The sequence below is a fragment of the Neolamprologus multifasciatus genome, chromosome 7 (genome assembly GCF_963576455.1).
Source record: "Neolamprologus multifasciatus chromosome 7, fNeoMul1.2, whole genome shotgun sequence".
Taxonomy (NCBI): Eukaryota; Metazoa; Chordata; class Actinopteri; order Cichliformes; family Cichlidae; genus Neolamprologus; species Neolamprologus multifasciatus.
Window position 1 is genome coordinate 61,825,120 of NC_140445.1, and position 18,817 is coordinate 61,843,936.

Sequence of the window (18,817 nt, forward strand, 5' to 3'; positions counted from 1 at the left end):
AGAGTTAAAGCTCAGTCAATTAAAGGTCTCAAGCTTTGTTTGGCGCGACGTTCAGACAATCTATTGTAGGTGACTTAGAGCAACAGAAGGTTAAAACTGCATACAGGCTTACAAAACACATATAGTACATATAATCTAGAAACAGGCTTGAGTGAAGGCCTGAATGTATTCAGCTTCTTGTTGTAACCTGTGGCATTCGAGTTTGCTTAGCAACAGATGACAAAAGATGGGTCAAAAAGAAAAAAAGTCCACGGGTATCTCCAGGGCCTGAAATCATCGCCATATTTGGGAAAGATGTTAGAAAGAGGAACTTCTGTGTCTGACCTCAGCTCTCAAAATTGTCTCATTGTCTGTACAAGATGCAAATGATGTTCTTAGAAATACAAAAGTATGTTATAGAACGCGAGAAGGGGCGTTTAACCCTGATGATATATAAACCATACTCTGTGTATTTTTGGCAGAAGAAGTCCGCAGATGTGATGCTGTGTACTTCTTCCCGCACGTGTGTTCTTAATAAACTCTTCATCTGATTGCACTCTACTGGGCCTCCATTGGTTTGTTTTTGTGCCACTTGTCGAATTCGGGACAACAGGTGTTTTAAACATTGTGGCTGATTTGCCATTTGCGCCAAGTGTCTGTGCAACCAGACATGAACTACACTAAGGCATTAGCGCACACACAGCCTCGCACACATGTGCCGTTTCCTGCTCATAAGGGCCTTTTAATATCAGACAAGACTGGGCTGGTTCTGTGGGAAGCTCTGCTGGAGCTGTCTGGACATTCTGATTGAAGGAAAATCTCATTACAGATTAGCTGTAGGCAAAAATATGATTAACGGCAAGGCGGGACAATGGATAATCCTCATTCACATTAAGTTCATTCGTATGCGTACAGATAATGTCCCAGCAGGAACATGGAAAGTGTTCTAATAAGAATAGTGTACCCAACCAATCGCACTTCAACAAATTGAGAAGAGGGAGCTGGTACATGTAAGGGACCGAGCAGCAGAACCAATCATGACGCAAGGTTGATTTTGTTCTCTCACTTGGGTTCGTATATATTTCGTTTTTAAGTAGAGCACCTAAAAATATGAATATTTTAAAGGTTTTTTAAAAAAAATATTCTATATTGATAAAGTCATAAAGTGAAATATTTCTGTTTTTATGTTTTCATTTGGATGATTGTTGGCTGATAGTATTTAGTATGCAGTATTTTAAATGATTAGAATATTTTATTTTGAGTTTGAGTAAATTACCACTCAAACAATACAAATACTGTGTATGTGTTGGTCTAGTTCAGAACAGGTAAATACGATCAGGGCCAAACCCGACAGACTTGACAGTCCAGATAACAAACATTGCCAAGGTCTACTGGGGAAAAGGCCAGCTGTTCACAAAGTGCTGTATGAAAGCATGTTAATGCTAAGATGACAGGTAGGGGAAAGTGTTTCTGGAAAAGGTGCACAAGCAACGGGGATGACCACTGCCTTGACATGATTGTTAAGAGAAGCAATGAGAGCCACCGTCACACAAATCTTCAGGAACAGGATAAAACTGTTGCATTCTTAATATCAAGCTACTTCTGATCCAGAGATGTCAGAAGCATTCTTATCTGGGCTAAGTTGAAAAAGAACAGGACTGCTGCTCGGTGATCCACAGTCCTGTGATCCACATATGAAAGCAATTTTTTTCATTTTATTCGGAAATAAACATCTTAGAGTCTGGAGGAATAATGGAAACAGAATCCAAGGTCTTTTATGTCCAGTGTGAAGTTTCTGCAGTCTGTGATGATTTAGAGTGCCATGTCATCTGCACGCAGCTATCTACCAGAAGATTTTAGAGCACTTCCTTCCATCTGCTAACAAGCTTCATGGAAATGCCTTTCCTTTTCCAGCAGGATTCTGCCCACAGTGCCACACTCTACATAATGATTTGCTGAATGTGTTATTATGGTGGTTGATGGGGCAGCTGACTCACCTGACCTGAAACCCACAGAGAATCTCGGGTTTGTTGTCAAGAGGAAGATGAGAAGCCGACCCAAAAATACAAACGAGCTGCTGTCATCAAAGCAACCTGAGCTTCAGTAACACCTCAGCAGGACCGCAAACTAATCGCTTCCATGCTACGCTGTACTGATGCAGTAATTTGTGGTAAAGCAACCCCAGCCAGGTACTGAGTGTATAAATGAACACACTTTTCAGAAGCTGGAGATTTCTGTATTGTAAATGCTTTTTTAAATCATGGAAATATTACAATATAAAGGTTGAGTTACATTATGAAAAACTAAGTCAGAATATTCTAATTTTTTGGAGATCCACTGGTACTGTATGCATTCGTGTGGATTTGGGATGACCAAGACAGGAACTAGGACTCAAGCTTACCTTTTGAATGTTTTATACATGTTTGAGAATAACAGAAATACACATCTCGAGATTAAATCATTATCTTCTTTGGTGTAATATTTGGAAGACAAGAAAATACTGACAGGGGTCACCATGGAAACAGCACAGAAACACTTCAGCTCCCTATTTTTCATCACATCACTGTTAAATGCCTCGTGGGAGCACATTCGAATTATACTTTTAAAGACATATTTGCTAGTCATTGGCGTTTTCATTTGAAAGCACTAGCCTCAAACGGCGCACACTAGGAAGCTTATTCAAATAAAAAAGAGCTGGGCTTGCTGGATCCCTCACACACTTGTCTGTCAGTCAGTGGATTTTTTTACTGGTGTGCAATCCATTTGGACAGAGGTTTACAGGGAATGCTAACTGGGGTTATTGGGGTTCCTCCAATCTCTGGGCAAGATGCAACTCCACTAAAAAAAAGGAGAAAAAGTGCCCTGGTGTGTCCAACGGTGTGTGTATTTGGGATTGGAAAAATGTGGTATGAACAGAATAAAACTGTAGAATACAGTGAGTGAATGGGTGAATTCAGAATTCAGTGTAATGTCCTTCGCATGCACAGGAAGATAATAAAAAATAACCTTTTTTCACTGCCGTAAATGTGAAACACAGAACACAGAAGTGGCTGAAGAATAACCCCTGCCTTTAATCTTTATTTAATCTTCAGAAAATAAAAAACAAGCTAAAATTGAGTTATTTTACTCAACAGTTACTTTGGTATACCGCTGGGTTTTAAATGTGCTCTATAAATAAAGATTGTTGTTGTTGTTGTTGTTGATTTTATTATTATCTGGTTTGAAATAACTTTAAAAACACATAAATCAATTGTGTATAAGAGCTGCGGTCCCCAACCTTTTTTGCGCCACGGACCGGTTTGTGCCCGACAATATTTTCACGGACCGGCCTTTAAGGTGTCGCGGATAAATACAACAAAATAAAACTAGTACCGGTACCGAAAAAAAGAAGATTTATTCATAACACACGTGAAAAGATCCAGGAAAACCGAGTTAACGATAAAAACGATAACAAAATAACGCTGAAAACTGATAAAAACCCTGAAAACCATACATTTCACACCCGAGTCTCACTCTCGCGGCCCGGTACCAAACGACTCATGGACCGGGGGGTTGGGGACCACTGTATTAGAGCTCTTAAAAGTCTTAAGGGCAGGCTTTGTAGCAAGCAAAGAACAGCAGCACATGTCTCCACAGGGTGAAAAGTGTATGTGCTATATGAAACACAAACTCTTAAAAGTTGGGGAAAATCTGACTACTTCAAAATCCTCTTTCAAAAAAAAAAAAAAACGTACAGTAAGAGAAAATCTAAATAAACTCTTTTTCCACCTAAGCTCATGCAGATGGTTTGAACGAAGCAACGATTTAGATTTTTATCCGTGAAACACAAAGTGCCTCTCGAGACTGGGAAGGCAGTGAGACCTGTCTGTCAGCCGGTGGCAGGATGAATGATCCTTAGCCATAATGCTGCTCCTCTGCCATTACCTAGATGATATTTCTCCACTGCTAAATGTCACATCAATATTCTCACGCAGCCAATTAATCTCAGCTCCCATGGAACCTGGTGACATCTCGCATCCTGTTGGAATACAGATGGCACCATCGCCGGACCTTTGCTCTTAACACACATTTGCTGAGAGCACTCATATGGTGCAGTTCAAATATTGTGCAACCTCGTGCATCCTTCCCTTCTTAAATCTTTCAGAAGGTTTCACAGAGAAAACTTTATTAGCAGAGGCAGCGGCAGCAGCACAGCTTGACTTTTATTCAATTGCGGGCAGAGGGTACTTCAAGGATAGATGGGAAAGGAAAACGATTTTTCACAGGATGTTCTACAGGAGGATTTAAGTCTACTGTATTTTGAGGCGTGCGTTGGGGGAGGTGAGCGATAGCCTCGGTGTTAGGATGGTGACATGAGGGGAGCGGGTGATTACTAAAGACGAACAAGGTCAAATCGCTCATTGTCCCTGCTGTTGCTGTATCGCTGAACTCTGGCAGAATTAAAGGCTTATGTCGAGGTGTGGTCAGAGCTGGGTGCTCTTAGTCACATCTCAGCAACGATTTTAGATGGCATCATTTCAGAGTAATAGCTTCGACCCTTTAAAGTCTCAACAGTAACTATGATTCCACAAGAATTGCAGTTAATCATAGTTATACTTGCCTGATCTGTCATAGTGTGCATAGCCATATATGAGAGAAATAAAATCCATTAGAAGCCATTTAAAGATATGAGTCACCGTCATCTGAATATCCTATCAGATAATAAAGTCACTATGTAGTCTAATGATTAAGGTTTGGCTTCTCTGTGCAAACTGTACTATGGATGAACTTCCCTAGAGGTATATATTATACTAAGTGTTTTACTATTTAGGTCATGACATTAAGAGGTTGAATTTAGGCCCCAGAAGATTCAGGCTCTTCCTACAGTAACAGCTTGTTGCTAAGCAATGCCATTTAAAAACAGGAGAGTACTGAAAAATGGGTTGTACTAAATATCTTTCCTTTGACTCATAAACTATAAAGAATATAGGGACCCTGCTGATTTTAAATGGAGTGTGTTTGAGATAATATTCAGAACAGTTTGTTGCTTACCTGTCCTACATAGACCAGCAGTCTGGCGTTAAGAGGAGTCTCATCAGGGCTCAGCCAGAACTCGGAGTTATCGTCTGATGATACTGAGAACTGGAAATCACCTGGAAGGGAGAAAATATGATCAAAGCGTGTGTCAGCAGAAGTAGATATGTATGATCTAAGAGAGTATAATCACGAAGGGCAGAATTTCATAAGAAATGGGAAAAAGAAAACGCACCAAAAACGTGGTGCCCTGCCGGGAGCGGTAGTCATGGATGACATGCATGGTTACGGTGATATGAAGATTTGCCTCGCACGAATTTCTAATCTGTATGTAACAACTATATGAATGGAAATAAACACTTGAGCACAGACGCAAAACAGTGAGAACATGGGGTGCAGTAAGTGGAGCATTCAGTTTATAGGTAATCTCAGGATGTTGACAAATTGTATTTATTTGTCATTTTTCCTCATGAATGTTTACACGTTCATGGGTAATCAGTGATCTGAGAGACAGTGATCTCAGTTTTCAAATGTGGAGTCATCCTAAGAGCAGAATAAAATCGAAATGGTATCCACACCGTCAGATTATCTATCATTTCTTCTTGTGGATATACTATTGTATATAAAAAGGCGTAACACAGGTGGACATACCTGTGAATACAGATTTCTTTTTTTTTTTGGCCTTTTCCACCTTTATTTGATAGACACAGTGAAAGCAGGGGCAGAAAGAAAAGGGGAAGACATGCGACAAAGGGCCGCGGGTCAGACTCAAACCCAGGCTGGCCGCTCTCAGCCATATGGCATGTGGTCGACTGCTCAACGCACCCCAGCGAATACAGATTTCTAATAATGTTGCTGCACTGACTATTATTTATCTAACTAAAATAAGCTAAAATGCAGCATTGCTATTAGCAAAAACAAGGTATAATCTTACTATTTCCACAGTGATTAAGAGGGTGAGTAGCTGCCATGTGCTGCTAATCAAAAGCCCTTGATTAACTGATCAAGTGTGGCCATCCTTATAAAAGCAGAAGTTTTGGTTTGGTGTCTTTTTGTGTGTGTTTTTCTGGTCTGGAGCGCTATTGTGTGTGTTAACACACTCCAAAGACCCAATGCCACTCCGGCAATGATTTTAGAGAAGCAATTGTTAGTACCCATCAATCTGGGAAGGGTTATAAGGCCATTTCCAAACAATTTAAAGTCCATCATTCTGAAGTGAAAAACATTATTCACATGTGGACAGCGTTCAAGCCAGCTGCCAATCTTCCCAAGAGTGGACGCCTCAGAAAATTCACCCCAAGGTCAAATCATATAATGGTTATAGAAATGGCAAAATTGCACCTGAACAAACCACAAGGCTTCTGAAGCCTTTGGACAGACAAGACCAGAGTGAAATTGTTTGGCCATAATGCGCAGCACTACATTTGGTGACAACCAAAGCGTACAGCATATCAGCATGAACATAGCATACTAAGTGGGGAGCAGAGGAATGGGGAGGGTACAGCTAAAAGTTGGCTGACATTGGGACATTGGGCGGCAAATCTAAAACTGAATGGCAGAAAAAAAAGGATCAAGGTGTCGCACTGACTCAGTCAAAGTTCAGACCTCAACCTGACTCAAATGCTGTGGCAGGATCTTAAGAGAGCTGTGCATAAATCAGTGCCTGGAAACCCAAATAAACACTGTAAATAAGAGTGGGCCTAAAGTCCTCCACACCAATGTGAGTTGTTGCTGTTAAAGGTGGTTCTGGAAGCTGTTCAGTTACACTCTGCCTAGCCTTTGACACAGTGTAATATGCCGCGTGTTACTGCTTATCCGAGGTTGTATTCAAATACTTTTAGCAGACTCTTTGTTTCATTATTCATTTCATAAAACGACAGAATTAAAAACAAAGAGCACACTTTCTTTTTCACATTTGGGAAATCACGTCTGCTGTGTAAAATGATGAATGATGAACACTCGTGAACGCAGAAGGAAATGTAATAGTGCTAATGTATTGACTCTTTTCTCCTCTTGAGCACAGACTCTTTCGCTACTGCCGCTGCTGGATTCTTGAAGATAATTGGAGAACGGCACCCGTTAACTTTTCTATCTCCAGTGGATTAAAAACCTTTGCTCTTTATTTAGTTATTGTCATGGCGAATTGAGATATTGGTGCTCGACTGATGCTGCCCCTTTTTCATTCACCACATAAGCACTAACCTCAGAGTTGACTTAACTGTGTGATCAGCTGTTTCTAAATAGAGCTTCCCATTTGGGGGTTGCTGCAAACCCAGGTCAGTACGGTGAGACATTCTAATATTTTGCAGGTGGTAGTGTTCACCTTAATAAAACTAGTTTGTTACTACAATAATGCAATATTTAGACTCAAACTACGTGTTAAATTGCCACATTATTCACATTTTAAATTTGGTTGCAAAACATAATTGAGAAATGACGCGCACGCTGTCACCGAGAAGATAATATGACCTTTAAGCCATCAGCAACGGAGAGTGATACCCCAAGTGAAAGCTACATGAGGGGCTGAAATGAATGGTAATCTAATTAATAACTTCATATTCTGCAATTTGTGCAAGGGCACTTGGGCTTTAGAGCTTTCAGTTCCCATAGCAACTGGGCTTGAGGGTAAGGCCATGAGGGGACTGCAATGAGATTTAGCTGTGAGACTTCTGGCAATCAGCCCTAATAAAAATGTGAATATCCACTACATTAGTGGCTCCGAAGTGCTTGGATTAAGAGGGCTGTGGAAAATGTCTACTCTTTCAAATGCGCAAATGCTTCCTCAGATTGGTGAAAAGCTAGTTACCATCTCTGTAAGGGTGAAGGTAGCCAAATATTCTCAAGCCATAGTTCTTCCACTTTGGAGCCACTGCCAGTTTCTTCACTGTTGTCCTGGCCTGTATTAAGAAAGAGGGGAAAAATATTGCAACTTTAATAGCAGCAAGTTAAACACTTTACGTCACAGTGAAACATTCAGTTCAAAAACACACAGTGAGTCATAAAGCAAACCTCTGACCCACTTGTTCAAGTCTGCCACTTGATATAAGAAGACTAACAGACGAGATACTGTAATAAAAGAGCCTGCTTTAATTAAACATAAAGCTAGCATGCTCACAGATCATAGTGAGCATGCTAGCTTTTTGCCTGGAAATTGTTGCCATACAGTATCAGTCCAATCATACAATTTTATGCATGTAGCCATTTCTTGCCATTTTTGATCTTTTTGAGACATCTGAACCTGCTGTAAGTTTAGCCAGTGATGCTGTTAAACTAAATAGGTTAGCAATTAATTATTGAGAATGATATTATCAGATTAATGTTGCTGAGCCTTTGCAGACGGCTCAGAAGGATGTAAAACACAGCGATTTCAGCTACCAGTGAGGCGCGCTCCACTGCTAAAAGCTACTGATTTTATGACAATGATGATTCACTGTTTCACAGGTTGATTTGCACATGCACTAAACACCTCAGCTAGGAGCAGCTGATGAAATGCGCTTGTGGCAGTTGTCAATTTCAGTCAGCAAATCAATAGGTACAAATGAAAAGCCTGCTGTCTGAGACTAAGAGCCATTTTCCAAAATAAATAAAGGAATAAAAATTCTGCTAAATATGACACAGACACAGCTAGCTGCATATGTGACTTGTGCGAGCAGGGAGGCATGCACAACCAGTCAGTACAATGTGCCTTTAGTGTTAATGCATGAAAATACGCACTGCTGTACTTACATGAGGATAGAGAGGGAAGTGCAAGTTCTTTCTCAGCTGGGCTATAGACGAGCCGCACCAGTCCTCAAACACGTGAAGGTTAGCCTGGCCCTTATACTGTCAACACACAATCACACACGCACAGAGGACACAGGTCAATGCACACACTAACAGCGGCATCATACGTGCTGTTAAACAGGAGATACGCTTCGGTGCTTCCGTCCTGCCTAGAACGTGCTGGAATATGTGCAATTTCCTCCATGTTGCAGGAAAAATCAAATCTCTTTGCAACACGCGACTGCGGAGTGAGGTTAGAAATGTTGTGAATAACAGAAGAACTCAACAGGAGTATCGGGGGAGTGTGAACTGAGAATGTCTGGAGCAGTTTGTCAAAGCTCATCCCTTGCCCATAGTATGACATTTGTCTGAATTACACAGGGAAATCACAGGACACAGCAAGGACAGATGGTGAAACCAGTCTGCTTTGGGGCACAGTCTCCTCTCTCGTGCGCTCTCTCTCGTTCATCACACGCACACAAAAGTCTGCTCGTATTGGAGTGGGGATGACTCTCCATAGACTTGTGTGACAAACTTGCAGTGCTATGGAAATTATGTGCTTTGGGTCACGCAATGTTTAAAAAGAGAGAAAAACAATGAAGAGTGCGATTCTTAATATCTTCGCTACACACTGTGATGCTGTTGCACATTAGCACATAACCTCAACTCAGTTTAACGTCAAGCTCTAGGAGCACAGTGGAAAAAAAATGTTTATACTTGATGGTCTCGAACCGTACCAATATACTATACCACATACTGTACACACATATGGTATCCTTTCAACGTGTGACAGCAGTCTCAGCAGGTTGCCACTGTAATGCTGCCACAGATATTTACAACATCACAGAGCACTTGAGCAGCAAGCTGACTCTCTCCAATTGACTATGAAAAACGGCACAGCGAGGTTCCCCCGGTTGGATCAAAGGGAAAGATTGCTTCAATACTTTGGCCCCATTTCATTCGTTAAAGGTAACCTTTTTGTGCGTAGAGTAGGTGCTGGCTGTGAGTGAGCTGTCAAATCAAGAAACCAGAGGAGTGGCAGTGACCTCATGTAAATAAAACACAATCCTCTCATTAGAGATATTAGAGGAATGGGATATGGAAGGTGAGCAAATGTCTCTCTGACTGCTACTCTAAAGCAGCGGTCCCCAACCCCCGGGCCTCGGACCAGTACCGGTCCGTGAGTCGTTTGGTACCGGGCCGCGAGAGTAGAGGCTCAGGTGTCAAATGTATAGTTTTCATGGTTTTTATCGGTTTTCACCGTTATTTTGTTATCGTTTTTATCGTTAACTTGGTTTTCCTCGATCTTTTCACGTGTGTTATGAATAAATCTTCTTTTTTTCGGTACCGGTACTAGTTTTATTTTCCAGCCATCCGTCCATCTTCATCCGCTTTATCCGAGACCGGGTCGCGGGGGCAGCAGCCTAAGCAAAGAGGCCCAGACCTCCCTCTCCCCAGCCACCTCCTCCAGCTTATCCGGGGGAACACCAAGGCGTTCCCAGGCCAGCCGAGAGATATAATCTCTCCAGCGTGTCCTGGGTCTGCCCCGGGGCCTCCTCCCGGTGGGACGTGCCTGGAACACCTCACCCAGGAGGCGCCCAGGAGGCATCCTTGTCAGATGCCCGAACCACCTCAGCTGGCTCCTTTCGATGTGGAGCAGCAGCGGCTCTACTCTGAGCCCCTCCCGGATGGCTGAACTTCTCACCCTATCTCTAAGGGAAAGGCCAGCCACCCTTCGGAGGAAGCTCATTTCCGCCGCTTGTATCCGCGATCTCGTTCTTTCGGTCACTACCCACAGCTCGTGGCCATAGGTGAGAGTAGGGACGTAGATCGACCGGTAAATTGAGAGCTTCGCTTTTACACTCAGCTCCCTCTTCACCACGACGGACCGGTGCAGCGTCCACATTACTGCAGCTGCAGCCCCAATCCGTCTGTCGATCTCCGGCTCCCTTCTCCCATCACTCGCGAACAAGACCCCGAGATACTTGAACTGCCCCACTTGGGGCAGGAACTCATCCCCGACCCGGAGTGGGCACTCCACCCTTTTCCGGCTGAGAACCATGAGTTTTATTTTGTCATATTTATCTGCGACACCTTAAAGGCCGGTCCGTGAAAAGGTTGGGGACCGCTGCTCTAAAGGACAAACGTGTCGACGGAGGGTGTTGTGCTCCTTCAGTATGACACAGGCATTCGAACAGATGGCATGACCTGCGTGGTCCCCGTTTCTCTCCACACTCTGCACGGTCAACTAAACGTCCGGGACAATGACAGCAACATGGCAATTACAGTTCATGAATAAACCATGGGATGACTTTGTTTTGAAAACATGTCATTCCCAAACAGTGGGACGCCTGATTTAAGCTCACATATTTTTTTTTTCTTTTGGTAAATGTTCCTTTTAAAATTAAAGCAGAAAGAGACAGCTGAAAGGCTGACAGATTTAAATCTGAAAAAAAGAAATGAATGAAGAAAATGGATGAGACTGCCTGATGTTTAAAAAAAAGGGGGGGTGGGGGAGTGACAGATAGAGATGGGGAGGCACAGTGAGGTTAGAAGGATTTAGCAGATGGGGACTAGTCCCTGTGTAAATATGCCTTATATAAAGCTTTTAATAGATTTCCTGTGGGTTTTAAAAGACCTTTTTAGGCCTGACTGCTCCCCCCTCTCTCTCCTTGTCAAATAGCAATAAGTGGACAGCTTTAAAAGTCTCTAATTATTCACACAAACATATCCCTGTGTGGCCCTGGAGAGGCCGTGGGCTGTAAAGTAAAGGCTTTTTACTGTGGGGGGGGGGGGGGGTCACTTGTGTATAACTGGCTCTGTTTTGTGGGTGACAGGGAAGCAAGAGCTCTGTCTGTGCTCTGGCCTTAACATGATGCTGGACACGGAGTCAGGGAAAAGGGCAGTTGTCTTTCTCCAACGACTCTAACTTAAACTCAATCATTTTTCTCTGAGTGTTGCTTCAGCCCCCCCTCCCCTCCCCTCCCTCTCTCAGGCTTCAGTCCCACTATCCCTAAAGTTGTTTCTTCTTCCCTCTGACCTCTCCATGTCTGCCTCTCCACCCTTCTATCTCCGTCTTTGTTCTGCCAAACGCTGTCAGTGTCTCGACTCTCATTCTTTAGTTTCCCCGAGCTCAGCTGTTGGCTGTCACTCCACCGCACTGTCTCGCTCCATCTTCTTTTTGCCTCTCTTCTCGTTCCTCGTTCTGCAGCGAGCGATAAAATCATACTCACATTATTTGTTGGTGTATTGACAATGATACTGCCTGTCTGTGTTTTTCTTGTTTTGTGGTTTTTTTACACGACGGGTATAATATAGGAACGTAGAGATTGTGTCATTTCAGATGACAGCTAACTTTCTTTTATAGCTAACATTTATATTCAGTAACTGGGTAAAGAAGAGACAGAATGACTGCTGCTCTTTCTTACTTTGCTGTTTTACTTACATTTATGTAGCTGTTATTGTTGAATCCAAAATCACACTTTTAGCAAACAAGTAAACAGGCGTGGGCACTCTCAGGAAGGATTGTTTCTTCTACTTAAATTACCTCTGTCCATCACAATCATTCTTCTGCATCTGTATTTTATCAGAAGTCCAAAGTGGCTATGTGCTGGGCTACTTGTTGGGACTTATAGACTTCATATATTTAGATATAGGTATGGCTTCTGCTTAAATTGCTAAATACACTATCCATCCAGCCATCCATCCACTTCCGCTTATCCTTTTTCAGGGTCGCGGGGGTGCTGGAGCCTATCCCAGCTGTCTTAGGACGAGAGGCAGGGTACACCCTGGACAGGTCGCCAGTCTGTGGCAGAGCTAACACATAGACAGAGACAACCATTCGTGCTCACATTCACTCCTGCACTCACAACTATGGGCAATTTAGGGTTCCCAATTAACCTATCCTCACTAACTGCATGTCTTTGGATTGTGGGAGGAAGCCGGAGTACCCGGGGAGAACCCACGCAAACACAGGGAGAACATGCAAACTCCACACAGGAAGACGCTGGCCTGATGGTGGAATTGAACTCAGGACTTTCTTGCTGTTTACACTAGAAAATATATTCATATTCTTAGAAAAAACAAACAATTATTAGCGACTTGTGTTTATACGCTCTCAAGACAAAGCTGCGTTTGGTTCATTTTAAGATAAATTTCTCTACTTTTATCCTATTACGTGTGACTGAAAGTTCAACATAAATACAACATGTGCAACATGTTGACATGGAAAACAACATGTAAATATGAACAACCTACAAATCTGCTCTCCTCTACTATCATGTTATACCAATGAACTGATATAGTGTACATATTTCAGACACTATCTCTACTTTTAAGATTAGGCTTAAAACTTTCCTTTTTGCTAAAGCATATAGTTAGAGCTGGAGCAGGTGACCCTGAATCCTCCCTTAGTTATGCTGCAATAGACGTAGGCTGCCGGGGGATTCCCATGATGCATTGAGTTTTTCCTTTCCAGTCACCTTTCTCACTCACTATGTATTAATTGACTTCTCTGCATTGAATCATATCTGTTATTAACCTCTGTCTCTCTTCCACAGCATGTCTTTATCCTGTCTTCCTTCTCTCACCCCAACCGGTCGCAGCAGATGGCCCCGCCCCTCCCTGAGCCTGGTTCTGCCGGAGGTTTCTTCCTGTTAAAAGGGAGTTTTTCCTTCCCACTGTCGCCAAAGTGCTTGCTCATAGGGGATCATATGATTGTTGGGTTTTTCTCTGTATCTATGAAGCGCCTTGAGGCGACTTTTGTTGTGATTTGGCGCTATATAAATAAAATTGAATTGAATTTCAACTGTCTACGTTATATGAAAAATATGGCAAAACATATAGCATATAAACAGCAGTAATACACTGAAAGCATACGTCCGTAATTCTTAAAGTTTTAACAGTCAGTTGTGTTTAAACACAACCTGCGCCCAGTCATCCTCTTAAATGTAAATGTAGGTATAATCTTATCCATTAGTTTCTCTTGTTTGAATTCATTTCTTCTTCCCTGTTCATCCACACGCTGCTAAATCTCAAACTATTCCAGATATTGTTCAAACACCTGGTCCACCATATGTGACAAAAAAAAAAGCCCAAAACAAAAACAAACCTCTTTTGCAATAATCTGCAATTATATTCAACTTCTTTTCTCCTCATCAAGTTCCAACTATGAACAAACAAAATCTACTTTAATTGTCCATAATGAATACATCATTCAGATATAGAACTGTGGCACAGAGCTACTTCAACTTACTTACAACAGTGTCCGCTGATGATAAAGAGCGCTTTGCAAAAACACTTGTGTTAGAGAACTGCATTAAGCTGGAAAGCGTTACAAAGTAATCAGAGAGTTAAGATATTTAATCACTTCACACTGATGATTGTCTAGAAATTGTGGACAATTAAAAGGAGACAATTTTGTTCTGTTATTACTCTCCTTAAGTGGGCACCCAGCTAGGATGGTACCAAAGGCACAATGTAGAATGCTCAATGAGGCGAAGAAAAATCCCAGAGTAACAGCTAAAGGCTCAGAGAAATCGCTACAGATGGTAACGTTATGCTCATGAGAACAGAGATGTGGAGAAAGAGTTGGTGTGCTGGTGCCTTTGGGCCTAGACAGCTTGCCGTCATCGGGTTTATCAAAGGGTCTTACAGTGGAGCAGCTAAAACTAAGTAGGAGATGGAGCAAGCGAATGACCCTTTTAAACATTAAAGTAAATGTATTACAGAGCGGCTCAAACAAATAATAATAACAATAATCTAGAGTGGCCCAGCCCTAAAAGAGACTCCAAACATCCATATATGACCTGCATTTGTTGGAAATGCTTCTCCAAAGTAATTTTTGGCATCTGTCAAACATGAGGAGCAAACTAAAAGAACGAGAAAAAGTAAATGGTAAATGGACTGATTCTTATATAGCGCTTTTCTACTCTCCTGGAGTACTCAAAGCGCTGTATACAAATAATAATAATAATAATAATAATGGATTGCATTTATATAGCGCTTGTCAAGGCACCCAAAGCGCTTTACAATGCCACTATTCATTCACTCTCGCATTCACACACTGGTGGAGGCAGCTACAGTTGTAGCCACAGACAGAAGCGAGGCTGCTTCATATCGCGCCATCGGCCCCTCTGGCCATCACCAGTAGGCGGTAGGGTAAAGTGTCTTTCCCAAGGACACAACGACCAGGACATAGAGCCCGGGGATCGAACCGGCGACCTTCCGGTTACAGATGCGCTTCCCAACCCCCTGAGCCACAGTCGCCCACAAGTACAAGAAAAGCTACCCGATTAAGAAGGGCATTTAATCTAAAGCATCAAATACTGTATAGTACACTACTCTTATCACACCACACATTTCCCCCAGAAAGCCACATACATTCTGCGAGCGTGTCTTTCACCATATCTCCTCTCTCTCATCCATCTGGCTGAACCATCAACCCAGCAAACAAATAAAACTTTCTCTTTTTCCCATCTCTCTTCTCTGCGAGGCTCTCCCTTTCTCAAAATCTGGTGCAGCCTTCTGCGCTTCCCACTGGCAGCAAAGCACTGACAAATGGCTGCTCAGTGTACCCACTGACGAGCTTTCACACCAACTGACATTATTAATCCCTATTGGGTAAGAAAAGTGAGACATGATGTTCCTATCAAGGGCAGATTGGGGTATATACAAAGCCACTTTGCTTGCTCGCATGGGACATGCAGGACAGAAGGCATTACAACTCAGTGTTGATACATCATAACACTGAACTATATGTAAGTGTTGAATAAATAGGGAATAATTGAACATGCACGATAATTCTATGAACATTTAGTCTCACCTTCCTCTTTCCATTAGTAATTTAGGAAAGAAAAGAAAGTGTGAGGGGAAGAAGCACTATATGGACACAGATAATGAGAACTCATTTCACACAGTGAGAGCAACAAAAAAATGGGAGACACGGTTTATATGATCTAGATCCCAGCCACATCAACTACTGTAATGAGGGTTTGTATAATCTGCCATCTGTCCTACAATTACATATCTCCAGTAATGCCAAAGATGTAACATGAGGGGGATGGATAGGCTGCAGTAGATATGTCAAACTGAGGAACATGAGACAGGGTACGAGGAACGAGCAGCATTTTTTTCTTATCTCAAACCCTTACGAGTAAACGGCAGATGAGAGAGTTGGCATTTTGAATAGACCGAGGAAAAAAACAGACAAAATCAATAGTGAGAGGGAGACAAATATCAGATGTCTTCTCCTGCATCTTCACCTCATATTACTGAGGTATGAGGAGAGCAGACAAAGATCTGATTTGTCCTGCAGTCTCGTCACTCCATGTGTTTCTGTGCGAAGAGACAGCTGTGATGACTGCTTCCATATGAATCATGTGTCTGTGTTGTGCCACAATATCTTCCTCACTTCCCTCGAGTGGTAAATAATAGGCTGTCAAAATCTGTTTCACCAAAAAGTACAGACATAAAGATACTTTCAGCTCCACCAAGAGCCAAAAGGCCAGACGCTTTAGTCAGTCAGTCAACTTGGAGACTTGTCATCCTCCACCTGTCCTCCTCAGTGCACTAGAATTGAAACCAGGCTTAATGTTTTAATACGACGAAGTTAAATCTCAGCTCCCCTGTGGCTTTTAAAATATCAGTGACATGTAAAAAAACATGAAAGTTCCTCTGATATCAACGTCTACAATGGCTTAGCAGACTATTAATCCTTCTTACCATCACTTTCTTTCTGCGTGTGACTAAATAAAATTGTTTAAGAAGCTCAAATTCTCCCTAGATACATGTCAGCTTTGCTGCAAATGACTGCTTATCCATTCTTGTCTGGCTAGTGCTTGACTGCTGAAAAGTGGGGCAATTTACTTTCTTATCTATGTCTCATGTCAGTGCATTTAAAGTGCCGATGTCACCTTTGAATGAGCAAGCACGCTCGGCCAAAGATCCTCATCAAGTCGGCAGCGTTTACTTGTTGCAAACCACCAGTTTTAAATGTATTAAAAGTGATTAAAGTGCCTTTTTTTCTGTCTAAGTTGTTGTTTTTTTCCATTTTGCAACTGAATTTATGTGCATGTGGTTTAGGACTGCTTCTGAATGTCCATGTGACCTCTGCCAATCTGTGACGGCAGGCATATGGCACCGCTCTACCTCTGCCAGTACAAGTCTACGCCTTTGACAGCGCCAGCTCAGTGGCCCCACAGACCTCTACCATTTTGGCTGTGCACCAAGAAAACAAGTTAATGCTGGTAATTAGGACAGAACGCTAGTGAGGAGAGCGGAGGAAGAGCTGCCGCGCTGCATGGTTTCTGACAAACTTGGCTTAGGCCTGACATAGCAGAGATAAGAAAGGATTTTTGAGCGTTGAACTTCCAAGAAATTCTTGAAATATTTGATAGAATTATGCAGGATTTCCAGAAAACTCACTGATACTAAATGACAGGGTGCTTTAAGAGTAGGCTGGAAATCAGTCAAAGAAATGCCATGTCGACATTTAAAAGGGAGCTTTGACGCTAGTCATGCCTAATGTAAGATGTTGTGGGTGTGGATGCTGCAAAATGTATTTTCCTTCTGCGGCTGCTTTGCTTTTTCATTCCACACCATGAATAAGAAAATATGTTTGGTCAATGAAATCACTTGTTTGTTTGTGAATGCAAAAACATATCCTGTGATCTGCAAAATGATAAAACACAAGGCACAGGAGGGAAAAAAAATAAACATAATAAAGCTTCTTGCTATGATCAACCCTTGAAATTTATTTAGATTTGTGCAATTAGTCTACACGGTCCAGTATCAGACTGCCTACTTGGCTGTGGTCCTAGCTTGGCTGTTTCATATCAATGTGACTCCTCATTTTCTAAGTAGCACCGTTTTAAATTATGCCAAAACCATCACCACATTTAGATGCAGCCCCTCGCTATTCAGACAACAGATGTTTGCAGGGCATATTAAATCAGAAAAGCAGACATCATCCACATATGACTGCTTTAAAAGCCAAATGAGAGTGTTTGGCTGTTTTGTTGCTGAGAGAAGTCGTGACGGCAAAGATAAGCTAACCTGAGACCAGCTCAGGAGAGTCTGCTGAAATAATGCAGTTACTATAACAATATTAGGCCCATACTGCACTCAGCACTCCTCTAATCTTGCCTTGGACATAAGATAACATGCATAAAGCTTTATGGAAGCAGCGAGAAGTCAGAGTAAAAGGCAGAGAACCTACGTGAACTGTCCACTGTGCTGGAAGATCATGCTGGTTTGAAGCAAAGACTTTGTAGTTAAACTTTACCCCACGTGGAAAATGACTAATTCATCACATGTTCCAGGCTACAGACACACATACATACATGCACAAAGCTATAATTAAACCCTGCTGAACAGATTACATTTCCACAGCTGCTTTCTCTATCAATAATCCACTGCTTAATACGCCTGTCTGCTGCTCCTGTTGTTACAGCAGGTGTGTCAACTACACACAAAAGACAGCAAAATCACATCACTCCAGTCATGCATGGCTTGAAATGTAATCATTATTTTGGATCTAATATTTTCATCCCGACACAATAATTTAATCCTAATAATGATAAATTGCAGTTTGATGTTTCAATAATGCCGCCAGAAATTGGCTGGATCTCCGTTTGACCTCAAATACCAACTGCAGTTGAAAGGACAACTGATAGAAAATGAGGAGAAGATATCCACACTAAGTGGCCTTGCCAAATTGAGTGGATTAATTACACAAACAGCAAAACAACCGAGGAATCACAATAGCTCTGCCTGCGAGATGCAAGAAAGGCTTTAAATGGAAGATGAATGAGTGATATGTGCATCAGGAGAAATCACATCAAGTAAAAAGGACGGCAAATTATTTGTACTACCTCTGGTTTCCAGGGTAATTTCTTGGTGTGCTGGCTGAGGAACTTCCGAATACGGGTGTGATCTCTGCCGTCAGCCCCTGCTGTCATTGGCTCGTCATCCTTGAAAAACATACGAAAGAAAAAACAGCACTTTTAAAAATCAGTTACCATAAACCAACACCGATAAAAGGAGTCGACTAATGGCGGTCATG

The 18,817-nt window shown here is 42.1% G+C and overlaps 1 protein-coding gene across 2 annotated transcripts in view; it reads right to left on the minus strand.

Moving 5' to 3' along the window:
• The window catches only part of b4galnt4a (beta-1,4-N-acetyl-galactosaminyl transferase 4a), a 177,958-nt gene that overhangs the window by 60,894 nt on the left and 98,247 nt on the right, over positions 1–18,817 (minus strand). For both annotated transcript variants that reach the window (XM_085164822.1, XM_085164823.1), the window contains exons 3-6: positions 18,627–18,725; positions 8,719–8,814; positions 7,799–7,889; positions 5,011–5,111 (exon numbers count right to left, since the gene is read on the minus strand). In XM_085164822.1, the coding sequence (XP_085020948.1) occupies positions 5,011–5,111; positions 7,799–7,889; positions 8,719–8,814; positions 18,627–18,725 (387 nt within the window). The remainder of the gene's footprint in view (positions 1–5,010; positions 5,112–7,798; positions 7,890–8,718; positions 8,815–18,626; positions 18,726–18,817) is intronic.